Source organism: Carettochelys insculpta, chromosome 29, assembly GCF_033958435.1.
Source record: "Carettochelys insculpta isolate YL-2023 chromosome 29, ASM3395843v1, whole genome shotgun sequence".
Classification (NCBI taxonomy): Eukaryota; Metazoa; Chordata; order Testudines; family Carettochelyidae; genus Carettochelys; species Carettochelys insculpta.
This window is the reverse complement of record NC_134165.1, coordinates 3383273-3408487: the sequence shown is the minus strand read 5'-3', so window position 1 is coordinate 3408487 and position 25215 is coordinate 3383273. Positions and strand designations below refer to the sequence as shown.

The 25215-nt window shown below is 65.1% G+C and overlaps 1 protein-coding gene across 3 annotated transcripts; it reads left to right on the top strand.

Annotated features, from left to right (window-relative positions):
- The first annotated feature begins 447 nt into the window (after nucleotides 1-447).
- On the top strand, nucleotides 448-22585 carry PRKCSH (PRKCSH beta subunit of glucosidase II). Of its 3 annotated transcripts, XM_074980101.1 has the most exons (18): nucleotides 448-568; nucleotides 1121-1230; nucleotides 2024-2140; nucleotides 2453-2548; nucleotides 2644-2701; nucleotides 3467-3584; nucleotides 4240-4369; nucleotides 4762-4846; nucleotides 7907-7985; nucleotides 10572-10658; nucleotides 11627-11785; nucleotides 12211-12307; nucleotides 17142-17211; nucleotides 19334-19423; nucleotides 20570-20644; nucleotides 21061-21160; nucleotides 21703-21859; nucleotides 22099-22585. In XM_074980101.1, exons 2-17 carry the CDS (start codon nucleotides 1146-1148, stop codon nucleotides 21841-21843), a joined length of 1587 nt encoding a protein of 528 aa, XP_074836202.1. In that variant the 5' UTR covers nucleotides 448-568; nucleotides 1121-1145; the 3' UTR covers nucleotides 21844-21859; nucleotides 22099-22585. The 3 variants fall into 3 exon arrangements, with proteins under 3 accessions (XP_074836202.1, XP_074836201.1, XP_074836203.1); XM_074980100.1 differs by having other exon boundaries at nucleotides 21703-22585; XM_074980102.1 differs by lacking the exons at nucleotides 17142-17211; nucleotides 19334-19423; nucleotides 20570-20644; ... (1 more) ...; nucleotides 21703-21859; nucleotides 22099-22585 and adding an exon at nucleotides 12998-13828.
- The last annotated feature ends 2630 nt before the right edge of the window (nucleotides 22586-25215 follow it).

Here is a 25215-nt window from a genome sequence, read left to right as displayed (position 1 = left end):
CAACCTTCCCTGTCCCGGACCCAGCTCTCCTCGCCCCGCCCCGCTCTCCATGGCAACCACAGCGGACACAAAGCTTCCCATTGGCCGCCCTGGAGAGGGGCTGGCGGGGCACGATGGGAGGAAGGTCAGCTCTGCTAGGAAGCCAGGTACCAGGGGCGCTCCAGTCCTCCAGCGAGAATGATGGAGACTGAGAGACATCGCCTCCTCCTTCTCCTCATCTCCGCCTTGGTAGGGGGACTGGGGCTTCCTTTTCTATTAGGGAAGCGCAACTTCCGCCACACTCAAGGTGGCCGCCCAAAGCGCGGCCCATCCACAATCGTCATGCTCGCACGGCGGGGGAGCGGGACGGGGGGGTACTTCCGCCACGTCCAAGATGGCCACCGAGTCCGCCTTTGGGTCTGGGACGGCTCTGCCACACACACCATGGCGGCGAGACGACGACGCTTCCTTTGTCTCTCTCCCGCCTCCTGTGGCCGGGCCACGCGGATGTGAGCCGCCGCCGACTTCCGGTTTCTCTGGCGTGGACCCTGGACCGCTCTGCGCGCGGATTCCGCCCCCCCACCCCCGGGTACCGCGGGGCTGGGTCTATTGGGGTGACAGTGGGGGAGGGGCCGGGGGGCCCTGGTGGGGTGCGCCCGCTTCTATAGGGGCCTCCATACGTGAGAGCGAGAACGGGGTCCTGGGGGGCCTATAGGGGCCTCAGTGCGGGGTTGGGTCCCTCGGGGGCTCTGCAGGGGGGTGGGAGGTACAGGGGCCTCAGTGGGGGAGGGGTGTATAGGGGTCTGGGGGAGCGGGGCAGCTGCAGCTGCAGAGGCCCTGGCCAGGGGTGAGCTCAATTCTCAGGGGGCCTCCATGGGTGAAGGGGAGGGGCCGAGCCTGTCAGGGGCTCGGTGTGGGGCCGGAGGGGCTGGGTCTGTAGGAACCTCAGCAGGGGTGGGGCTTCCCCAGCGCCGCCTCTGGCCTGTGCCCCTTCGCGGGGGCGGCGCAGGCTCTGCAGGAGCCAGGCTACCCAGAGGGATGTCCTTAGAGGGGCTTATATAGGATCTCCCCCCGCGGCCCCCCAGGAAACGGGGCAGAGGAGGCGGAGAGTTATCCTGGCTCCTTTTCTTCGCCGCGCTAGGAGCTGCTGGGTCTGCCTGTGGATCATGTTACTGCCCCTGCCCCTGCTGCTGCTGAGTGCCCTGGCCTCCGCTGTGGAGGTGAAGCGACCCAGGGGTGTGTCTTTGACAAGTGAGTTACCAGGACCTGTCCCAGGGCTGCCTGCTGAACTGGGTGACTGGCAGGCCCTCAGGGGCAGGCCGAGCTAAGGGGAATGCCCCTTTTTTATCTCCCTTGGCCTAGGGAGAGCCCTTTGCGCGAGTACACCTACCAATGCCGCATCCCACTGGATTGCAGTAGGTTCATGCCAGGCTTCCCCCTGGTGTTTTTCTGTCAGAGCAGAATAAATGTTATGGGCACTAAAGAATGTGCAGCTATGCACCACCCATAGAAACATGCTGTGGGCGCTCTGCCAGTCACCTGAGCAGCACCTGAATCTCTCCTGAGCAGCCCCCAGGGAGCTCTGGTTCATGCATCTTCACTGCTTCCTGGAGGATCCCAGAACTGCAGGGAATTTTTGGGCTCCCTAATCTCCTTGCAAGGTAGGGGAGCGTTTTAACCGGCTGGGGAAGCTGAGGTCCAGAGTAGGAGTGTGACTTACCCCCCACGTTACCCTGGGAAACCAGAGTTAGAACCAGAACTAGAGCCTAGGGGTCCTGAATTACCACCTCCTGCTAGTCTCCATGCGTCTCCCGGAACAAAGAGTAGAACCCAGGAGCCCTGATGTCTGCTTGGGAGGCTGTTGAAGGGCCCAGGGGCACCTGAGCCGAGTGCTGAACCTGGGGCGTACCCTCCCAGGTTGTGTGGCCTAGGAGTCCCTGCTCCTCCTGGCCCCTTGGGTGGGCGTCTGGGCGGAGCGCACAAATCACCACGGATTCCCTCTCCCCGCCCAGTTACGGTTACATCTCCCGTCTGTCTCTCCCAGACCATCACTTCTACGAGGAGTCGAAGCCCTTCACCTGCCTGGACGGGTCCTCCACCATTGCCTTTGACTGGGTGAACGATGATTACTGCGACTGCCAGGATGGCTCGGATGAGCCAGGTGGGTGGCGGGCCTGTGAGCCCCTGGCTGGTCTGGAAGTGCCCTGCCCTGCCGCTGGCTCCTGCTAGCCGCCGCATGTGCCTGCAGAGGCAGGTCCTGTGTGAAAGAGCTGGGGGGAGGATCCCAGGTGGCCATGGGGGGACGTATCGGGGGGAGGGGAGGGTCGTTCGCTCCCCTGGAGCTCAGCTTCAGCCCGGCACAGCTCATCTCCTCAGTTTCCTGCCCTCGCGCAGGCTCTGGGCGTGGGTGGTGCCTTGGTCCCCCACTGGGCTCTGCCAGCTGCAGCTCTGGGTTCCGCTGTGTGTATTTCAGGGACCTCCGCTTGCCCCAATGGCCGGTTCCACTGCACCAACGCCGGCTACCGGCCACTGTACATCCCCTCTTCTCGCGTCAACGACGGCGTCTGCGGTAAGCAGGGGGAGCCTGGGTGCCGGACGTGGGGTGGCTTTGCCTGCGAGCGCCTGGCCAGGCTGTGACTTGTCTCACCTTTGTCTCGCATTCAGATTGCTGTGATGCCACGGACGAGTACAACAGCGGCTTTGTGTGTGAAAACACCTGCAAGTACGCGCAGCCCCTGGTTCCCTTAGGGGCGTGAGGCTTTTTCGGGGCGGGGGGCTGGAGGGCTTGGAGGAATACGGGGCTTTCCCCGCACGCGGGGGGGGGGGGTGCCGGCTGTGCTGGGCTGGGGTTCTGGGCAGTTCTAGGGGCCAGGAATGATGCAGCAGCTCTGATCTGGCCTTGGCTTGGGAGCAAGTGGGGGCGGACTGGCTGCTTTGGGCCAGGGGTGGGACACTGGGCTCTCCCCTCTGGGAAGCCCTGGCTCTGATCAGCCCCAGTGCTGGGGACGTGCTGACTTGGGGGGCAGGGAGTGTGTCCCCGGGCGTTTCCCCCACAGGGCTCTACAGCCGGTTAAGTTGCTCCTCTCTGGGTACTGGGGCAGGGCTGAGGCCAGTACCCAGCATGTGGCTATGGCCTCCCAGAAATACCCCTTCTGGCTGACATCCTTCATCTCCACAAAGCAGCCTGGGGCAGTTGGGTGTGGGGTGAGTGGCTCCTCCGAGGCAGGGCTGAGCTGCTTCATGGCACAGGGTGGGGTTGTGGGATGGGGCCCGGCCTCTTCACCCCACAGGCCCTGGGGGAGGCTTAAACTGTGGCCTCTGTTGCTGAAAGCGGAGTTGCCCCAAGTGGGGGCTTCTCCCTGGGCCAGCCTAGTAGCCGGCAGCGGCTGGGGGCTCTCCCTCCAGCAGGAGAGGCCATGCCCATGGGGTCCAGCTCAGTCCTTGCTGCCGCTCGCTGATCCGGGTGTCTCCCCTGGCCCCGGTGCAGGGAGATGGGCCGGAAGGAGCGGGAGGCACTGGCGCAGCTGGCAGAAGTGGCCAGGGAAGGCTTCCAGCTGAAGCAGGCACTGATCGAAGAAGCGCGCAAGGGCAGGGAAGAGAAGCAGGTGAGGCGATCGGGGGCTGGGGCTCCCTGCGCTGCCAGCTGCCAGCGGGGGCAGAGCCAGCCGTGGGGGCGCCCGTGGCCTGGCCGCTGAGGAGGGATCCTGCCCCCTCAGGCACAGCAGAGCAGCCGCGTAGGTTGAATGCAGTGAGGGCGTGGCAGGCGGGCAGCCTCTGCCAGCGGAGTCTGGGAACCCACCGCGGCCGGGGGGACTGGAGTGCCTAGCCTGTGCCGGTCCCGCCTGGCGTGGCCGTGTAGCCGGGGAGGTGGGAAGGGCTGGCCGTCAGGACTCCTGGGTTCTCCTCTCAGCCCTGGGCAGGGTGTGGTGTGAGGTGAGATCCGGGAGCGGGGGGTGGACGGGGGCACAGGGCCCATGGATCCAGGTCTCGGCTCTGCTGCTGGGTGAGCAGAAGCCAGGTGCTGCCTCTCTCCTATGTCTCAGTCCCCCGCGTAGCCAGTGGGGCCAAGATCCACCCGCCATGGGTAAATCCAGGGGAGTGCGGAGCTCCTGCCCAAGGGCCTGAGCCCCAGGCAGGGCAGGGGCTGCTGTTCTGTGGGTGCTCAGGCCTGTTCCCCGACTCTCCTTCCTCTCCCGACGCGGAGTGGGGCAGGCCGGGGCTGGCCCTCTCCCTAACACCCCTCGCCCGCCCTGCGTGTAGAGGAGCCTGGCCGAGCTGCAGGAGGGGAAGAAATCTCTGGAGGAGCAAGTGGAGACGCTGAGGTCGGCGAAGGAGGCAGCGGAGAAGCCTGAGCAGGAAGCCAAGGAGATTCACCGGAAGAACTGGGAAGGTGAGGGGCGCCGGGGGAGGATGCCTGGCTGGTTCCGAGAGGCTGGGAGTGCTGCTGCGGAAGAGGCAGCGCGGCCCACTGGGCAGAGCTCCAGAGCAGGCGCCGGGGGGATTGCGGGTGGGGAGCAGGGTTAGCTAGGGCGGAAGCTGTTGTGGGGCTGCGCAGCCCCTGGCACGTTCGGAGCCGCCCCTTTTCCCTCCTGCCTCGTGCGCCGGTCGCTGGCTGGTAGCAAACCCGGCTCCCTGGTCTTCCCAGCTGGGCCCTGCCTGGGCCGCGGGAGCCGGGGTGGTTCCAACCCTCTGGCTCCCTTGGGGCTGCAGTGCATTGCCCAGCCTGACAGCCCTGGCCGGGGGACCGTGCTCTGACCGGAGCTCTGTGGCTGCCCCACACAGAACAGAAGGCGGCCGAGAGGGCAGCGCAGGAGCAGGCCCGAGCCAGCGAGGCCTTCCTGGAGCTGGACGACGACGGGGACGGGCTGTGAGTCGGGGTCTCGCTGGGGGGTCCCTCTAAGCTGCGCGGCTGCCCAATACACCCCAGCCAGGGCTGCGCCCGCTACAGCCCTGGGGTCCAGCAGGAGGCAGCTGGTCCTTCCCCCACACCCCCCCCCGGAGCTCCCTCGCCAGGAGCACCCGGCAGCTCCCCTGTGGCCCTGCCCTTCCCTGAGACTCCGTCCCCGCAGTTCCCACTGGCCAGGAATTGTGTCCCTTGGGAGCAGCAGGGGCGGTGCCTGCAGGTGAGCGTGGGGCAGGGCAGGCTGCACACAGCCCTCTGTGCCCCCCGCCCCACACGTGCCAGAGGGGAGCTGCCCCAGCTGAGCGCCCTGTCCCTCCAGCTGCACCGTCCACCTCCCCCACCCCACGTCCCCTTCCAGAGCTCCCCCCCGGAGTCTTCTGCATCAGCCTCCTCGACCTCCGGCCCCAACCCTGAGCCCCGTCCTGCACCCAGACTCCCACACACCCCCTCATTGCTCCCCCCCCGGCCCTGGGGCTTTGAGTAGAGGCACCCGCCCTTCTGCGGGCTCAGACGTCCCCGTCTATCCCGCAGCAGCTTTGCCCACTCACGTCCGCTTCACCTCGATCTATCACCAGCCCGTCCTCGGACAGCGGGCGCGCTAGGCGTAGGATGCCCGCTAAGGTGGGCAAACTTGTCTTGCTGGCCCGTCAGGATCGGGTCCATCTGCGCGGTGTCGTGGGCCGAGGTCTGGCAGCTCTCATCTCCGAGCTGCCTCCTGGGGTTGAGTCCCACCCAGCTTCCTTTCAGGCCGCCTTTTCCGTAGGGAGCTTTGAGCCCTGCTTAGCTCTGTCGTAACCACGATTGTCCTAAAATGCTACGCACTGGTGCTGCCGTCCGGCACCAGAGCTCCCTCGCCCGTCCGCCCCACCGCCGTCCGCAACCTGCACCTTGCAGCATGAACAGTGTGATGGAGTGAGGGGGGACTGCATGGGTGAGACTCAGGCTGGATGTGTGTGAGACAGGCAGAGCAGCTCCCAGCGGGTAAGGATGACCCTGGGCTATAACCCAGGCTGGCAGGTAACACCTCTGCTCTGAACAAAGAGAAGGGAGGAGCCGAGCTGGTTTTGAATCGGAGGTGACAGTTAGAGGCTGGCGGGGAGAGGGAGCTGGGAGGCAGCCAGCCTGAGGAGGGGGGAAGTTACGCCCCAGAGGGGCCCCTCTCGGGCTCCTCTCCCCAGGGCGGGTTGGAACGACTGTCTCTGACTGCTGCACTGACGCTTTTGTGAGAAACTGGGCATCTGTTGCTTAATAAACCTCCTATTGTGCCTGCTGAGTGAGGGTCACTTCTGCCGGTGGACGGGGTGCAGTGCATGGGGACCCCGAACCCCGTCACAAACGGCACAGCAGACAAACAGCCAAAACCAGGCAGGGCAGCCAGACAGACACCAGCCAAGCAGGGGCCATGCTCCCAGTGAGGATTTCAGCACCCAGCTACCGCTAAGGCGTTTCCCGCCGGCTGGGTTTCCTTTGCTGCTCTTGGGAGCTGGGGTGTGTTTGGTGGGAGTGGAGGCCTCAGGACAGGGGCTCCTTCACCGCCCGCTCTGCCGCCACGTACGTGGCAGGGGAAGAGGTGGCTCCCTGCTTTCCAGCTGCTGGCGGCAGGAGCAGGCCTTAGCGCTTCCAACGAGGCTCCAGGCAAAGGGCTGCATCCTTACAGCACCCCCGCCCCGGCCTCCTGCCCTCAGCCCGTCCCGCACGCCAAGCCCCCCGGCCCAGCCTGCACCCCAGCGCCTCGGCCCTGCGCGGGCTGAGTTGCGTTCTGGGCCCATGTCGGACATCACCGCCGGAACGGGGTTGGCCCCGCACCTGGGCGAGAGCTGGCGCTGCCCAGCAGCTGCCCCGTTTGTCAGGGTTCCCTGGCGGCTGAGCGCTGGGCGGCCGCCCAGCAGCGATCCAGGGGCCGCCCAGTTCCCTAGCAGAGCTCCCACAGCCGGCAGTGCGTCCCTGTGGGTGGTGCACAGCACAAGTCTCGGCACGTGTGCTACAGTTATTCCGCCCACGGCTGGAGATAATGGAGCAAGCCCTGTTGCCTGGTGGGTGCTGAGCTCCTGCGTCCCCAGTGCGACCCCTGGCCAGACGGGACAAGTCCCCGTGTCCTCCCCACCTGCCTCCCGAGCTCCAAGTTCTGCCACAAGCTCCAGAGAGGCCCAGGTGTGCAGCAGTGCCCTCCACAGGGACCGGCCCGGCCACTGCCTTCCCCCGGCACAGGGTGGGTGCAGCTGAGGCCAGGGTCTTCCGGCCACCTCTGCCACCCCAAGCTCTGTACCCCAGCCGCAGGCAGGAGTGACTCTCGCTCGGCAGGAGAACAGCGGGTTTATTAGCCAGCAGGATGCAGCGTCGTACAGAGGAGTCAGTGCAGCCGGCAGAGACAGCCAGTCCAATCCATGCTGGGGAGAGGAGGCCCCGAGGGGCCCCGCAAGCTGGGGCCCTGCCCCCTCCTTTGTCTCCCTCTCTCAGCCCAGACTCACTGCTTCCCACCTCCCAGTTCCAATTCAAACGCCTCAGGCTCCACCTCCCCCTTTGTCTGCAGTCCAGGGGTGTCACTTGGTCACCAGGTTACCCTCAGCAGGAGCCCCACACCCTCTGCGAGATACACACCTATCCCCCACTACGTCACACCCCGTCTTCCCTGGGGTCCCCTGCCACATTCCCCCCCAGCCAGGCCGGCACAGCGACCTCGGGGGTACTGGGGTAGCCAGCCCTGGGGAAAGCCCCCTCTTGCCCCAAGAGAGCTTGGCTGAGGCCCAGGGGGCTTTGGCGAGCCAGGCGCCTGGGAGCCCGATGCAGGTGGAACAGGGCAGCACTGGATTACCGCCTCCGAATGCTTAGAAAGCTGCGGGGAGCTGGCCAGGTCTCGGGTCAGAGGCTGCCCCTCATTGTGGGTGGATGGTGGTCCAACGCCCCTCCCCTCGTTTGTTTCCCCGTCCCCAAAGCAGAGGCTACTGGGCCAGGCCCCTCGCCTGTTCGATACCCACCTACCACACAGGGCCATCAGCGCTCACCTCCAGCCTGGTCTCCCCCCAGCGTGTCGGTGGCGGAGCTCCAGACCCACCCGGAGCTGGACGTGGATGGAGACGGGACCCTCTCGGAAACAGAAGCCCAGGTAGGCAGGGCGGAGTCACAGTGATGTTTCAAACGCCCTGAGCACCTTCACCCTGCAGCTGGGGTCGTCTTCCAGCCGCCAGCGGGGAAGGGCTTCTCCATGTCTGCAGTGTCAGGGGCACGATACCGCACACGCTCAGAGCTGGGGTAGACCCCCCATCCGCTCTCACCACCAGACCGTGCTCCCCGCCCAGAGTGGGGGATGGGACCCAGGAGTCCTGGCTCCGGCCCATGCTCAGAGCCGTTCTCCCACCCAGACTCCTTCATTGTTCCATAAGCCGCATCGCTCGGTCGCTCCCAGAATCGCAGCTGTTCCTGGGGTGGGAATCGGCCAGCACTGAACAGCTCCCACCACCGGTCTGCAGCAGCGATTCGTGTTTGCGCGGGGTGAGGGCTTTCCTACACGCCCCGTTTTCCATGAAATCTCACCTCCCACAGAGGCATCAGAGAGGGAGCCGAGTCAGTCTGTATCTTCAAAAACAGCAAGATAGACTGACAGATATTTTGGAGTATCAGCTTTCGTACACAGGACCTAACATCAACCACAGCATCAGGGGCTCCTTTACCTGCACTTCCAATATCACATGTGCCAGCAATACCCCACGGCAATTTACGTTGGCCAAACTGGACGGTCTCTATGTAAAAGAATAAATGGACGTAAATCAGACATCAGGAAGGGTAATGGACAGAAGCCTGTGGGGGACACTTCAGTCTCCCTGGACACTCAGTGGCAGGTTTAAGGGGGGACAGTCCTGAAACAAAAAAATTTCAAAAATCAAACGGAGGGAGAAATCTCTGAGCTGCAATTTATTTGCACATTTGACTCCATCAGCCGTGGATTAAACAGAGACTGGGAGTGGCTGGCCCTTAGCAAAAGCAGCTTCTCTGCCCTAGGTGTTAACGTCTCCACGTTAGACTTACAATGGGTCGTATCCCCCTTGTCTTACCTGACCTGTTTTTTTTCTCTCTTCATACATACTACTGATAATGGGCCTTTTCCACCCTGACTGAATAGACCCTTGTCAGCTCTGGCCCTCCCTTTTACTGGGACCCCCCTTTAAATCCTCCTCTGAAACCCCAGCCTCCCACTCATGCCTCTGACGAAGCGGGTCTCTGCCCACGAACGCTCATGCTCCAAAATATCTGAGAGTCTATAAGGTGCCACAGGACTTCTTGTTATCCTCCCAGAGAGGTTTCTGATCCTGTTACCAAGGCAGAGCTCGGCCCAGCTCTCAGACACCCTCCAGCGCCTGGGCTGCCGGGTTTGCTCCTCTGACCACTGTGAAATCGGGGAATTCGGGTCAGCCCCTTCTGCCCCCCACACCCCAGTCCGCTGCCCCTGAGGGGCCAGAACCAGTCTGCCAGGCGCGTCTGTTCCCCTCTTCTCCAGCAGGTGGCAGTAACGGCTCACAGGCTGATCAGGCTGCAGCTGGCAGGGCCGGCTGCAGGAGGGGCCTGATCCTGGGAGGGCGTGGCACCCCCTGGCTCGGAGCATCTTCTCCAGACGATGGGCCCCAGGAAGGTCCGTGTGGTGCGTTGCTGGGGCCCGTCAGCCCAGACGCACGTGGCTCCCTGGGGGGGGGACCTTCACCCTCGAATCAGGCTCTTCCCCAGGCAAGCAGGCCGGGGCAGCTTGGATGGCCGCTCTCACGCAGGACGATGGGAACCGCCAGGCCAGGGAGCAGTGGGTGAGGTGCGTTATGGTAGCCGTAGAGGCCGCAGCTGCGATCGGGGTTGCTGCTGGTGTACCAGGCACTGCACACGCTGTGGGAACGCCCGAGACCCATTTCTGGGGACCCCTCCGCTAAGCCAGCGGCCGCACAGATCCGAGGGACTCCAGTGAGCAGGGCGCAGCCTGGGCCCTAGGTGCAGAGAATCCAGGAGGTAGGGTTGGAGGAGACCTCAGGAGGTCATGTATCCAACCCCCTGCTCCTAGCAGGACCAGCCCCCGAACCAGGGACTTAAACATCCCTAAGGAGAGTGATCCACCACCACCCTGCTGAGCCAGGCCTCCCCCCACAGCTTGAGACCAGAGCGCCTCGCTTGGTCACGTCGCCATGGAGAAGAGCCTCTCTCCATCCTCTGTGGAACCCACTTCGGGCCACTGTCAGATGCCCCCTCGCTCTCCCGCTCTGCGGCGCAAATAAACCGAGCTCCCTCAGCTTTTCCTCCTCGCTCGTGTGCTCCGGCCCCCAGGCATTTCCTCCCCACCTCCGGTGCGTCCACAAGGGACCCAAACCAGGGGCGCTACTGCAGACGCAGCCTGGGGAATAATCACCTCCCCGCACCCGCTGGCAGCATTTCTACCAGTGCAGCCCAGTATGCCGCTAGCCGTCTGGGCTCCAAAGCCCCAGGGACCTGAGAGATTCAGCGCTTTCTCCAGGGGAGGCTGGGGCTGAGCCGCAGATCCCAGACAGTTTCCAGCGTCCCAGCTTACCCTCTCTCCTGTCCGTCCTGCCGGTTAGAGCTGGGCTCTGGCAGGGAACCGGGACCGGTGTAACCTCTAAATCTTTCAGCGTGCTGCCCTCCTCTGCCTCCTCCACACCCCACGCCCGGCTGTCCTCAGCCCTCACTGCATCTCTTCCAGACCCTGCTGGGGAATGCCCTTCAGGCCGACGCCTCCAGCTTCCAGGACGCTGTTTGGGCAGCAGTCAAGGAGAACTACAAGCCCGAGGTGAGTGCTGCAGGGCCGGGCCCCCTCAAAGGGGGCCTCTGTGTCCATCTCTGTCTGGAATAACATAGCGAGTGCTGGGCAGCGTTGCTTAGTGAGTGGAGCGAGGACTGAGATCTGCGTTGTGCGTCTGTGCCTGAGTTTCCCTCGCTAACGTGCGGCTCGCAGGCATACGGCATCACCAGCCTCGCCAGCAATATGGTGTGTTGCCCCCGGCAGTCTGCAGAATGGTGGGGCGAGAGGCGGGTGTGCCCACCCACTTCCCCCGTTCCTGCCTCAGTTTCCCTAACTTCTTGGCTTGCGCTTTTCGTCAGTGGCAAGCACAGGGCTTCGCAAGGTGAGTGAGGGTCAGCGTCCCCATTGTGCTGGTGAGGAAACTGAGGCGCGAAGCCAGGAAGTGTCTCTTCCCAGGGACACCCAGCAGCAGAGCTGGGGATAGAATCCAGGCCTCCTGAGCCACGGGCCAGTGCTTTCCCCACTAGGCCACACTCCCTCGAGTTGGGACGGAGGCAGGGGGAGAAGAGCTGAGTGCTGGTGTTGCTCCTTGCGACAGTCAGAAGCCCCGTGTCTCTCAGCGCCCTGGTACTATCTGGCCCCAGCGTGGTCTGCCCAGAGCTCTGCCGGGCTGCGTGCGTGCCGGGCCTGCCCGAGTGCGCCCGGTGGTTTTGTCAGTTCTCTAGGGAGAGCAGGCGGGACGGGGTGGAGGGAGTCCCGCTGAGACTGAACGTCTGGGCTCTGCACGAGGGGTTTGTAGCCTTTTGTCATCTGCCCCCTCTTAGCTGGGGAAACTGAGGCACAAAGGGTGTTGGCCCTAGAGGCTGCTGGGGCCAGAAGGAGCCCAGGCGTCCAGCCTCCCGCGTCACATCTGGCCGGCTCCTGCTCCCCTCTGGGACCCGGCTTGGCTAGTCTGTGGCGTTGGGGGCAGCTGGGTGCAGTACTGACATGGGCCTGTGGCTGCCGTGTGCTTCCAGGGCCTGCCTGACGCCACTCCCCTGCCCGAGGCACCCGTCGAAGAGGCCCCAGAGCCCCAGCCAGACCTGCCCCCGGAGCAGCCGGCTCCCGAGGACGACTACGAGGAGGAGGAGGAGGAGGAGGAGGAGGAGGAGGGGGGTGATGAAGAGGAGCCGAAGGTAGCGCGGGGTGGGGCCAGCTGGGTCAGAGAGAGGGGGCCCATGGCCTGGTGGCCCTAAGCAGCTCTCCTGTTTGCCCCAGCCACTCTGCTGAGTCCCAGCTGCTGCTCCCAGGCTGCAGGCATCTCCCAAGCCCCCTGGGAATTCGGGGCTGATAGGAGCCCAGCTGCTCCAGCATCTGCCCCCTCCCCCAGGGCAGATGCAAGGGGCTCCCTGCAGCAGGCCAGGTGCATCTAACCCACTGTGGCGTCTCCAGGGAGCCAGGGCCAGCTGGTGGGAGATCAGCCTGTCCCAAAGGGGTGGGAGCCATGCGGGTCCTTCTAACCCTACCGAGCTAGGGGCTCTCCGGCTGCCAGCTGGCTTCAGGGGCTCCCTTAGTCTCCTTCCAGCCAGGTTCCCCATCACCTTCCCCCTTCCCCCGCCAGGTGCCCCCGCCCAAGCAGCCGTCCGACAAGGCAGCGGAAGAGGACGGGGAGGAGAAGATGCCCCCTTACGATGACGCAACGCAGTCCCTCATTGACGGTAGGGCTTGAAGTCACGGGCCGGAACCGCCTGGGCGGGGGAAGGGGGCTCCGTCCCCGGGGGCCTCCGAATGTGCCACGCCCTGTCCTACGGTGCCCGGCACAAACATCCCAGCCCCAGGGGAGGGTGTGGACGTATCAGGCAGGAGGACCCCCCCAGATCCTTAGCAGGGCCGTGAATTCAGAGCAGGGTCGTCCCTCTGGGCCACCTGCTCCTCTTTTCCCCTCTCTGTGGCCTGAAGCCTGGTCCTGCCACCTCTCCTGGCTCGGGATCGCTCTGTAGCCAGCTGAAATCAGAGTGGTGACCAGCATCCCTCACTGCAGCCCTGGGCTTCACGCTGGCTAGCCCCCCGCAGCAGGTTCCTTGCCCCCGGCCTCTGAGTGACTCTTCTCCCCCCCGGCCCCCGCACATCTCCGTCAGGATCGCCCCCGAGAGGCTTATGGGTTTAGAGCGGCTGAATCTGCTACCTGATCTGTAAACAAGAGCCGCTAGCACGAAGAGGGATCAGGCGCACCCGCCTGCTTGCATGGGGGCGGGAAGGAACCAGCCCAGGTTGTGTCTTCGAATGAGTCAGAGCGTAGCCATAGGAGTCGTTCCACTCCTCCGGGGGCTTCCTTCCGGAGCCGGCTGCTCTTCCCAAGACAGCTGCAAAGCCCAGGAGGTGCCTAAGTCCCTTTGTCAACTCAGCAGCTCTGCGTCTTCGGGGCCGGAGTCGTCAGGCGGAAGCCGGAGCAAAGGCTGACGGCGCGCACCTGCAGCGAGGAGCTGGGCGGCCGCCTCGGGTGTGGCTCAGCGGCCGCGGAGGGGCGAGGATGGCCGTGTGCGTGAAAGGCGGTCACCAGCCATCCCCTGTTCAGCTGGCCCCAGCGCCGTTGCAGCCTGAGGCTGAGCAGTGCTGGTATCCCCACTGCCTAGGTGGAGAAACCAAGGCCCAGGCGCTTGCCCACCATCACAGAGGGAGTTTGTGGCTCTACCCACGTCTTGGTATCCCTGCTCGTTGACCTCCTGCCGGGGGCTCGGGGCGCAGAATGCTGAGGTGGGGACCCCTAGTGATGTCACCCAGGGGCATGCCTGCTCCGGCACCACCCACCTCCCGAGGGAGCAGGAATGTTAGCCAAGCAGAGCACCTTGTGCCAAACCGAAAGCCACCTGGTCCCCACCCGCTGCGGTAGGTGGCAGTCGCTGGCGTTTCTAGCCTGCGCAGAGCAGCCGTCCTGGGCAGGGCCCCGTCTGCTGCAGCAGCTGCCTCCGCTTCCCGCAGCGAGCGAGAGGAGAGTTGACTCATCGCCTCCTGGCAATGAAGTCTTTGCAGAGCGGCGTGGGGGGAAGGCTCCGGCATCGTGAGACTGCGCTGCCGGGCCGCAAGAGCTGGAGCCGGCGTCCGAGAGTCCCAGGCGGGACCAGAACCCAGCGGTGCAAGGAGCTGTATGTTCTTTATTAGGTGTGTTACGGTAATGCCAAGGAGCCCCAGGCGGGACCAGAACCCAGAGGTGCAAGGAGCTGTATGTTCTTTATTAGGTGTGTTACGGTAATGCCGAGGAGCCCCAGGTTGGACCAGAACCCAGAGGTGCTAGGTGCTGTATGGTCTTTATTAGGTGTGTTACGGTAATGCCGAGGAGCCCCAGGTTGGACCAGAACCCAGAGGTGCTAGGTGCTGTATGGTCTTTATTAGGTGTGTTACGGTAATGCCGAGGAGCCCCAGGCGGGACCAGAACCCAGAGGTGCTAGGTGCTGTATGGTCTTTATTAGGTGTGTTACGGTAATGCCGAGGAGCCCCAGGCGGGACCGGAACCCCCATGCTTGAGGCTGTGCGCACAGACCAAAGCGCCTAGGCTATGACGGAGGGGTGCGGAGCCCGTGGGTCGCTGCTGTGGCCAGTCCTTGGTCTGGCCGTGGGGTCAGAGGGGTCGAAGGGACCTGCAAGGGCCGTGCAGCTGTGCGGTGTCGAAGCCCTCCCGGCCGGTGTCTCTCCGGCTCCTCTCGGCCGTGCTCGCCAGACCGACTCGGCACCAGCTCGGCTGCCGTTTGCGCCCTTTGCTCGGGGAAACCGACCCCCCTCCTGCCACCGTTCGCGGCTGGCCGCTCTCCGGCCCTGGCTCGTCTTGGGCAGTCGCTTGGCCAGCGCCCCTCTGCCCATTCTGCCCACCCGGGTCCCAGCACCGAGCGGTGTCTCTCTCCCTCTCACGCGCCCCCGGGCCGCCTGTGCGCTGCCTCTGGAGCTGCACCCAGTGTTTACAACAGCGTGGCCCTGTCTCGGCTCCGGCTCCGGCTCCGGCTCCGGCTCAGCGTATGCCTTTGCGTCCCGCAGCAAAGCCCCTGAGGTTTGGGTCGGCTTCAGCCTGGCTTCCCCTCCATCCGTCCGCTCTCCTCCTAGCCGCTGGCGCCAGAGGGTCTGAGTGCTGTTACCCCTCCGGCGTACTTCCCCCTGGCCCGTGGAGGCAGGGCCCTGCGGTGCTCTCGTGCCTGGGGACGGAGGGGAGAAACAGGCTCAGGGCTGAGCTCTCACTGCTCTTAGCGCGAGGTGTAACCCAGGGCTGCCCCTCACCCGATTCTTGTCCAGCTGCAGCGCCGGGGGGCTTTGGGCTCCGGGCAGGCCGGAAGCTTGTGCAGCGTCTGTAACTAGGCCTGTGCTGGGGCCGGGGCTCCTCTGGCTTTTCCTCCCTGTCTGCCGGCGCCGCAGAGCAAAGGGGGCTAAGCCCAGCCCCTTCCCCAGGTTTGGGGGTGTGTTAGGCCACGGGGATGTCACTCGAGTCGGGGATCTGGCTTCTCTGCGGCTGGAGCCTGCCTGCCGGGAGGCGAGAGCGCAAGCGGACCAACTCCCTGGCATGGGGAGCCCAGAGCCCCCCAGGGGTGCCACACTCCGGGCTGTGCGGAGGGCCAGCTCCCACCCTCAGCCTCCCTTTCCACAGCGCCCCAGAGGCTGTCAGCACTGCCGGGCACACCCGTCTCCCCCAGCTGTGTGGGCCGCACCGGGGCAGGTGCCATAGCTCAGGCTGCCCCGGGGGAGCATGGCCTGGCTTGTCCTGGCTCTTCCAGCATAGCCTCACCTTGTCTCTGCCCGGCAGCGACCAGCCCTGTCTGTGCTCGCCCAGGCAGGCTACAGTGCCGGGGTTCTGCCCTCGGTTCCGCCTGTCACGGGTTGGGTGGGGACGGCCTGGGGCCCATCAACCCCGGCGTCCCGGCAGCAACCGGGCCTCACCGAGCCCAGCTCTCTCCTGGGTCCGCGAGGGGACTGCGTGGAGGTGCCTGGCTGGAGCAGGATTCAAACCCAGATCACTACACTCCCAGCCCAGGGGTTGGGTCGGTTACGGCGCCCAAAGGGAGGGGGAGTTCTGTGAGCTGTGCCTAGTGGTTAGAGCGCTGCCTGCGTGAGCCGCAGATGCTGTCGCTGCTTCCAATGCCAGCTGTCAGCGCCTCCGTGCAGAGATGCCCCAGACAGCGGGAGAACGGCCGGAGGCGCCGGGATTCTGCCTCTGGGGAGCAGGCGTCTCCCCGGGGCGGCAGCCTGAGCTGCGTCCAGCCCCAGCCTCCGGGAAGCCGGTCCACAGCCTAGGCTGCTCCAGTGAGCTGGCCTCGCCCAGCGCGTGGCTCCGAACGATGGCCCCGCTCGGGCCTGGAGCTGGAGGGGCCCATCCGGCACCGTTAGCTCTGCTCCAAGCCCAGGGACTCCTGTGCGGCTGAAGCACCTTCCAGCCATCCCCGAACAGGAGGCGGAAACTTGGCTGAGCCCCAGCCCTGCCGCCCCTTCCCGGGGCCCACTCGAGTGCCCTCCTGCTGTGGAGCCCGGTCCTGGCGTCTCTTGCCTCTTGGGGGTGGGGGGGGTCATCTGGTCGGATATTTAGCCGGGCCCCTGGGTGGTGGGTGCTGCACGTCCCTGTGAGACTCGGCAGCGGTGCGGGGAAGGCTGCAGTCGCCAGCTGTGCGTCTGGCCTGCTGGGTGACCTGTCTCACCCCGTGCCTCAGTTTCCTCATCTGCGCAAGGGGGTGACTGCTGCTTCATAGAGGGGCTTTGAGATCTGCCGAGAGCCCTACAGGCCGGAGCCGGCGGCAGGCATGGCCCCGTCCTGCCCAGCCCAGGGCTTGTCTTCATGGGAGCCTGAGCGCCCAGTAAGCTGGGGATGACTTGGAGGAGGGGGCAGGGGGAGTTCTGGAATGAGTTTCCACATGGGGGGCCCTGTGTTTGTGTCTCCCCCCGTGCAGACACTCTGGGGTCCTGCTAGCCTCTGTGCTCCCATCACCTGTCAACAGCCTGGGCCTGGGACCGGCCCCCAGGCCCCAACAGGGCCACACGGCACTTAAACATGTCGTTTTCCCTGGCGTGGGACGCAGCGGTGTCTAGGGTGGTTAGAGCGGGGCTGGCTGGGAGTCAGGACTCCTGGGTTCTATCGCCAGGTCCGGGAAGGCAGAGCAGTCCTGTGGGTCCAGTCCTGGCAGTGGGGCTGGGCTGCCGAGCGCAGCCGGGGCGGCCGTCCCCTGACAGAGTGGTCAAACTGCTCCCCCTCTCCCTAAGCCAGGGAGAGAACCCAGGTGTCCTGCCACACCCCCCTCTGCTCCTGGAGCCAGGAATCAGACACCTCCCCCGCCCTGCTCTAACCACTGCCCCAGGCTGCCTCTCCCTGTGCTGGAGGGCTCCGGCGCTGGTGCATCGCAAGGAGCGTAGGTGGCTGGCGGGGCGCTGGACTCCCCAGAGGTGGGTTCCAATCCGGCGCAGGTCGGGAAGCCGCCAGTCTGGCCACCGGGCTGCGCCAACCTGCCACAGCCTCGCCCGGCCCTGGGCACCCCCCTGCCGCCTCACCCCAGGGCTGCCGCAGGCCTCACCCCGCCTCTCTTCCAGCTGCCCAGAAGGCCCGGGACCAGTTTGAAGAAGCTGAAAAGTCTCTGAAGGAAATGGAGGATTCCATCCGGTAAGGGGGAGATGGGGGGCAAAGGAGGGTCAGGGGGGCCTGGCAGGGGGCCCCCTGCTTTCACGTCCCGCCCCCCCTCCCCAAACCCAGTTAACTGAGGGAACCTCATGCCCAGAAAGGTGGTTTGGCTTTTCTCCTGCTTGGGGCCGGGGGTGGGGGAAGGACTCCTGGGTTCTCTGCCCTGCTCGGGGGGGCGGGGCAGGACTCCTGGGTTCTCTGCCCTGCTCGGGGAGAGGAGTGTGAGATAAATAACATTGGAGAGCGAAAGTGCCCAGCCTCGTATGGCAGCTGGGCTGGGAGATGAGCTGCTGCTCGAGCCAAAAGCCAATTAGCTTTTGCCAATTAAGCTGTTAACGAGGCTCAGGGATTTTGGAAAATCCCTTCTCGGCAACGCTCTTTGATCCCTGCAGCCTCCTTGCCGCAGGCTGGCTGTTGATTCTGGGGGGGCTGTGGGAGAGAGACAGCCACCCTCCCCCGGGGGCCACGCATCCCCCCAGAGCTGCTTCCTTGGAGCACGCAAGAGGCTTTTCCTCCCCCCCTCAGCCTGGTCCCCCCCAGGAGACCCCAGCCAGGTGCAAGTGCCAATCAAAGCCACCGTCCCACCCTACGAGTTGTCTCTGGGGCTGAGGGGGGGGTTGCCGTGCCCCACCCGGCCCCAGCTCAGAAAACCAGGGGGCAGGCGCTGCGTGTGCCATGGAGGGGATCCCCCTCTGAGTTGCGCAGCCCCCGAAACAGCAGCAGGTGCCAGACTGGGCCTGTCATTGAAGCTTCTCTCCCCAGTCCAAGGGTGCCCACCCCCCCGCTGCACACGATGCCGGCCGGGGGGCTGAGCCGTCAGCCAGCCCCCCGGGACAGGTTGGCGAAGTAAACAGCTGAGGTCCCCGGGGAGTGGGAACACGCTCAGCGGCAAGGGCAGGGCCGAGGCAGGCCCGGGGCAACCCGGGGCCTGGCAGGAAATACAGCGAGCGAAGGGTCCCGCTGGGGTGCTGGGCCCCGGGGGGGCAGGTTTGAAATCGGAGCCAGAGGTGTGGTGACGGGGGGGGCAGGTCCCTGTCCGGCGTTAACTGGGGTCACAGTGGTGGGATCAGGAACCCCGAGCCTTCCATCCCGCCAGAGCGCCGCGGCTGGGGAGGAGTGGGACGGGGACCGGGACAGGGCTGCGCCAAGGGCGGGCAGGGAGGGGGTGGGGCCCTGGCATTCAGGCTCCAGCTGTGTAGATTGTCCTCTCTGCAGGGGCTCTGTTCTGCTAGCCGCAGGTGGGGAAACTGAGGCACAGGAGACGGGTGCGACTTGCTGTGTGCTCAGGAGCCCAGCTGGCGGCAGAACCCAGGAGGATTGTCTCCGAACCGCTCCCCCCGCTCTAACCACTAGACCCTGCTGCCCTCCCAGAGCTGGGACTAGAACCCAGGTGTCCTGCTCCCCCCCACCCACTAGACTTCACTCCCCTCCCAGAGCTGGGAGCTCAGCTGCCAGCAGTCATTAGGCTAAGAGCTCGGCCAGGGCAGCTGGATCCCTCCGCCTTTCTCTGGCTGACTGCAGCAGCCTGCCCTGGAGAGGCCAGTAATTGGCAGTAGCCTTGGCTACCAGGGAGGTAACGCAGCCGGCCGGCCTCACTGACGGGATGTGCTGGAGTCCCAGGGGTGCCGCCCCGGCAGCTGGCGAGTGCAAAGCCGGGCTGGGGTCAGTGTCTCCCCACAATGCCCCATCTCTGCCTCTCCCAGGGGCTGCCTGGCACTGGGCCACAACATGCCCCCCAACCCCTTCCTCCCATGAGCGAGGAGCTGGGGGGCTGTTTGCACTAGGTGAACCCTGGGAGCCAGGTCTCCTGGGTTCTCTCCCTGCTCGGGGACAGGAGTGGGACTAGTGGTTAGAGGCAGGCTGGAGCTGGGAGCCGGGACTTGTTCTGTTCTTGGGCAGGGGAGTCCCCGGGGTTGGGCGGGTTGGATTCCGTTCCTGTCCCTGGCTCCAACACACACACACGCCTGTTAACGCTCTTGGCCTCGGTTTCCCCACTCTGGCCCCAGCTGCCCTGCTGGGGCAAGGGAGGAACACAGCTGAGGCGGGGGTGGGTGCCTGACAGAGGCAGGGCCTGACCCTCTCCCCTTCCCCTCTGCCTTTGCAGGAGCCTGGAGAAGGAAATCTCCTTTGATTTCGGCCCCCAGGGGGAGTTCGCGTATCTCTACAGCCAGTGCTACGAGCTCACCACCAACGAGTAGGTCCCAGTGCTGGTGCGATTCCCCCCGCCCGCCAGGGCTTTCCCCAGACCACCGGGCAGGGGTGCTGCGATCCACCGCCAGGGCCTCTGACCCAGCCCTAGGGCAGGGGCCGGATTCGCGCTCTGCCTGGGAGGTGGCCGGCACTGAGCTAACCGCACACAGTTCACTGAGCCCCGGGGGCGGGAACTGGGAAAATCCAGCTTTGGTAGGTACCTCGGAGGAGCGGTGTCATCTCCGTTCCCTGCTCCCCTGAATCGCAGGGCTGGTGGCGCCCTTTCAGATGGGGAAACTGAGGCACGAAGGAGGCCTCATCTTCCTGAGGTCGGGTGACTTGGAAATGGCTGAGCTGGGGAGAGAGCCCAGCAGGCCTCTTCCCTTGCAGTAACCACTAGCTCCCGCTCCCCTCATGGAGCAGGGCTGCCAAGGAATGCTCTCCCAGCGCTGGGCAGGGACTGGGCCCCTGGCTAGTTCTGAGCGAGGAAACCCCAGGGCTCTTCTCGGTCCTCAGCGGCGCCCTCTGGCCCCAGGACAAGCAGCTTGCTCCGTGCCTCGGTTTCCCCTTTCACTTGCTGGGCCCTATCCTGCCCTGGATGGCTGTGCTGAGCGTTCTGAGGTCCAGGCAGCCTGTGGCAGGGGGAGGGGCTTAACTTACCTGGATCTGGTGCTCCGGGTCACTGCACAGCCTGGCGGGGGGGGCAGGGGTGGGTCTGGTTTGTCCTTCTGCCCCCCGGCCCTTATTTCCTTGACTGCCAGATGGAGGCGCTCGCTAACGAGGGGTATTTTCCTGCCCCCCACATCCTTCCAAATCGCAGGCCGGAAGCAAGGGGGGGCTGCTAGGAGTCGCGGGGCTGCTGATGCTGCCACGGCAACACAGCGTCTGCTGTGGGGGAAGGGAGGGGATCAGCTGGAAAGGGAGTGCATGGGGCCGGGGGAAGGTTGTGGGGCCAGGAAGGCGTCAGGAGACTCCCCCAGCCCCACGCATGGCCCTTGGCCTCTTGCTTCCAGGATGCTGCAGGAGCTGGGCCAGGGGCCCCTACAGAGACCCAGCAAACCGGCGTCACTCAGGCCGGGGCTAGGCAGAGCTGGGGAGGGGCCCCCCAGCCAGGGCAGCCTCTCACTGCTCCCTCGCTCCCCCGCCGCAGGTACGTTTACCGGCTCTGCCCCTTCAACCGAGTGTCCCAGAAACCCAAGCTCGGCGGAGCTGAGACCAACCTGGGGTAAGACAGCACTCGCAGTGGGCCCAGCCAACTCCCCCTGCACAAGGGCAGAGGGGAGATGACCTCTGCCCCCAGGCCCCTGCACTGGGGACATGTCTCCCAGTGGAGAGAAGCCCCATTCCCTGCCCCACAGCTCCCTGCCCTTTGGACGTGTCTCCCGGGGGGGGAGAGAAGCCCCCAGCCCCATTCCCTGCCCCACAGCTCCCTTCACTGGGGATGTCTCTCCCGGGGGGGAGAAGCCCCCTGCCCCATTCCCAGCTCTCCAGGCTGGCTGCCCCCTGCCCTGGGACTGTACTGGAACTATGGCCCCTAGAGGGGGCAGGCCCCATGGGCCATGTGCGAGGCTGCCCGACCCGGCATTGTCCTTACAGAGGGAGGGGGGCTGCTGACCTGTAACCCCCCTGCTCCGTTTGCAGCACATGGGGCTCGTGGGCCGGCCCGGAGGAGAACAAGTTCAGCGCCATGAAGTACGAGCACGGGACGGGCTGCTGGCAGGGCCCCAACCGCTCCACGACCGTGAGTGGCCGTCTGCCCCCCCGCCCCCCGGGGGCATGAGCCCAGCCTGTAGCGCGCTCCTGCCTGGCCGGGGCTGGCGTCACATGGCCCAGCACCCCCAGCGTAGAGCGCAGCTAGCCTGGGGGGCGGGGGCCGCAGGTTCTTTAGCCCCCTGGCCAGGGCAGGTGAGTGCTGGGGGCCGGGCTGGGACTAGCAGTGCCACGGTTGGCTGGCGAGGGCAGGAGCCCGGGGTCAGGCTGAGCCTCTCGGGCCCAGCCTGGCAGCGCGCCTAGTGGGAGTCACCTGTGATCGCCATCTCGTGTGAGGAACAGCGCCCAGGCCACAGCTCTGCCCCTCTCCCCTGTGCCCCGTTCCCCTTTAGCTCTGCCCCACCACCCCGGCACTGTGATCCCTCAGCCTGAGTCGCTGTGTGGGGCCGGTCCCACCCAGAGGCTTTGGGCTGAAGACTGGTGGGGGGCGTGTGCGATGGAAATCGAGTGCGGGGGGCTCGCCCAGCTTCTGTGGGAACCTCTCCCCGGGCTGACGGTCGCCTCCGGCCCCAGGTGAAGTTGACGTGTGGCAAAGAGACCGTGGTCACGTCCACCACGGAGCCGAGCCGCTGCGAGTACCAGATGGAGCTGGTGACGCCGGCCGCCTGCCACGAGCCCCGCGACCCCAGTACCGCAGACCACGATGAGCTGTGAGGGGCCCGGAGAGCCGGTACGTGGCCCTGGACCCAGGATTGCAGGGGGAGTAACGGGAGCCTGGAGCAGGGATGGGACCAGCCACGTGTCCTCAGCACAGGCTGGGTGTGCCTCAGTTGCCCCATCTGTCATCGAGCCTTGCTGCCCTTCGGGGGCCCGGTGGCTGCCTGCTGGTGGCATGGGGCCTGCTTTACCCTGCCTGGCACCCTCTGCTCCCCATCTCATGGGCGCCTGCTCTCTGTCTGTCTCTCTCAGGGGACCTCTCCCGTGGCCCCACTTCCCAGCCAGGCCATTCCATGGGGCAGCTGAGGATGCCAGTCCAGGGGCCCTCCTCCCCCACCCCTGAGCTGGACCTCACGACTCCCCCACCGGGACCTCCCAGCTGCCCAGACAGACGCCCGCAAGCGGCTGTTGGATCTCCAAGACCCCATAGCCTTCCCTGCACAGAATGTGAGCCGTGGCCGGGCCCTGCTGCTACAGGCCACCCTGGCAGTGCCCCGGCGTGATCTGCCCTAGGTGGCTTGGGGGAGGCTCCTGTTTATTGGCTAGAGGGTCCAAAACCTTCCATGCAAGGAGCCCCCCCCCCAGCCCCTGCCGGGAGCCCCCCTCGCCCCTGCTGTCGACTGAGCCAGGCTGGGGGGACAGGCACTCAGGGGTCCCAATGCCCGGCCGGCACCGGGGGCGTGAGCGGGGAGAAACTGTCTTCATGATTTCCAGCTCAATAAAGGAAAGTTTCTCTCCAGTTGCAGCCCCGTCTGTCCTGACCCCGGCACCAGCAGGGCTGGGCCCGTGGGGGGCTGCGGGTGGGGAGGGAGGGGCTGTGATGTCCCCCGGCAGCAGGCCAGAGGGGTTGCCCCACCCGCTCCCAGCGAGAGGAGCAGACAAGAGGGCCTCCAGGCAGGGTAGAGTGGCTGGCTCTGCTGCAGCCAATCAGGGCCCAGCAGAGGGCTATAAAAGCGACGCCTGGGCTAGGGCAGGGCAGTCCCTCCAGCGAGCTGGACCCTGGACCCTGCCTGGGAGACCAGGAGCACCATGGACAGCTCCCAGCGGGCGCTGAGCTTAGCCCCTAAGACAAACCAGTCAGGTCCCGGCCCCGTGTCTGCACCCGGGCGAGACCTTCTCCAGCACCCGGTGGCCCCCGTTACAAGGGGCACGTGCAGCGCTGGGGCGGCTGGGCTGGGCTGCCAGGGGCTGTGGGGGAGCTGGCGGGGGTGGAGTGACCCTCCCGCCTGCCCGGCCAAGAGGCCTCAGCTGGCGGGGAGTTGGGGGGGGAGTGGAGGGCTTGGTGCCTTTCCTCTGCTCCCTTCTACCGCTCCCCCCCCGCAGCTTATTTTCATAACGAAGGGACTACCCTGCCCCCGGCTCAGCCGCAGGTTCCTGGTGCAGGGGGCAGCTCCCAGCACAGGCAATGCGCTGGGGCTGTGTGGTGGGGGGAGGCAGGGCGGGGCGGTCCCCTTCCTGTCCCGCCTGCCTGAGTTGTAGGTGGGTGAGGCTGGGCAGCTGTGGCGTCACCCTGCTCTCCCCAGTCCCCCGAGCCTGCCAAGGAGGGGAAAAGCCGCACTCGGGCTCCTGGGTCAGTTCGGCCAGGGTGGCGGGGGTGCAACCCAGGGCCAATCCCCTACGCCGCCCCCCGGCCGAGCCTCAGCAGGGCTGGCACCTCCTTCAGGGCATGGAGACACACTCGGGGGCTGAATGCCCAGCACTGGCGCTGTGTTGGTCCAGGTGCCCTGAGCCTTGGAGGCTTAGGAGCCAGGTGTATCTGCCTTGTCAAGGAGCCATGCTTTGGTCTTGCTCCGTGCCTCAGTTTCCCCATGTGCTTTGACCTAGAGGGAAGGGCCCTGGGAGGCTGGGCAGTGCCTGCCATGCCAGGAACAGAGCCCAGGCTCTGTCAGCCCAGCCTGGCCCAGAGAGGTGGGTTAGTTAAGCCAGGTCCATGCTGGCTGCCCCGGTCCCTTCCCATAAGGCAGCTGCTGGGTCCAGGCAGAGGCCCGGGGGTGGCTCTTCCCCACCAGGCACACCGAATTCACTGCCCTTTTCGGACTTGCCCCTGTGGCGTCTCTCATGGCAATTCCCCCACCGGAGTTCCTGGCCACCTGTGTCGAGGGCACGCGCCCAGTTTAGAGGTCGGTCGCTGGTTCACAAGGGGTTTAGTTGACGGGTGGGTGGGGGGTTAACAGGGAGGGGCAATAGGGTGGATTAGGGCTGTGGAGTCCTGGCTTCTAGCCCCAGCTCCGTCCAGCCTGAGGCAAGTCCTGGCCCTGCCCTTGCCTCAGTTTCCCCTCTTGTGAAAAATCCCGTCCTCATTGAGCCGATCGCAGGACTCCGAAGGCCTAAAGGAGGTAGGGAACACAGCAGCCTGGAGGCTCCTGAACACTTGCTCTGCTGAGGCCAGGGGCCCACAACCCTGTGCCCCCTCCCCGTGCCTGCCCCACACACACAAACACAGGGAAGTGCCGCTTGCCTCCCCGCCCCGCGCACACCCACCGCCCACACAGCAGAGCCACAGACCCGGAAGATTCTGAACTTTTTAATTTTCTGGCATGAAAAGTACAAATAATTCAACAAGTCCATGTAAAAGGTCCTTACAGTCGCTGTGCCGGAAATCCCAGTAATAAAGAAACGAAATGCAAAGTGTCATTGAGATCCGCTTTTGCTTTGGGTGAGTTTTTCTTTTTTCTTTTTTTTTTAACCAGTTTTTTGTTCTTTTTTGTTGCTGTTGTTGTTCCTAACCCCCCTTGCTCTGGCTGACGCGCGTTCTCTCTCGGCTTTAAACCCTTCCACGTAACTTAACCGGAGCAAACTACAGAGCAGCGGGGGGAATCCATCATCTCTAGCGACCAGCCTCGGTCCCTCTTCCCCCAGCTCAATCCATGCGTCGGGGGGGAGGAGAGACGGGAGGAGAAAGTCCCCGAGATAATGAACCCTTCCCGCCCACTCCCCCATCCCACGGTGTGGAAGCAGTTGTCCTAGCGACTGGCGAAGGGACCAGGTCTTTTTCTCCGCACCCGGAGACGCGGCCTGTTCCGATCTCCTGTTCGCTTCAGTAACCCAACAGCGCTTATTGCTACTCGAAGAAATATCGGGGGAGATGGCGTGACCTGACCGGCTCTGGGTAGAGCTTTTTCCTTTCTGCTGCTGAGCGCGCCCCTGCAGCTGCCGGCGGCCCCTCGGATGCCGAGGACGGTTTCGGGAGGGGCCTTGAAAGATACCGGGTCTTGGCTATCCAACCCAAGCCAGCCAGCAGTTCTCGCCTGCAGCTCCGAGCGAAGCGGGCAGCTCTCCCAGCCCTGATTCAGCAAAGGTCTGCATAGAGACGGCCACCGCTGTGGAGGGGCCAGTGGGTAGAGGGAAGGACCGGAGTCGGTTCTCTCT

Bases quoted from the DNA above. Each gene is read 5' to 3' on its own strand.
- PRKCSH (XM_074980101.1), top strand. From the start codon at position 1,146: ATGTTACTGCCCCTGCCCCTGCTGCTGCTGAGTGCCCTGGCCTCCGCT. The intron at 10,659-11,626 runs GTGAGTGCTGCA...GTGTGCTTCCAG, and splicing joins AGGAGAACTACAAGCCCGAG to GGCCTGCCTGACGCCACTCC. The intron at 11,786-12,210 runs GTAGCGCGGGGT...TTCCCCCGCCAG, and splicing joins GTGATGAAGAGGAGCCGAAG to GTGCCCCCGCCCAAGCAGCC.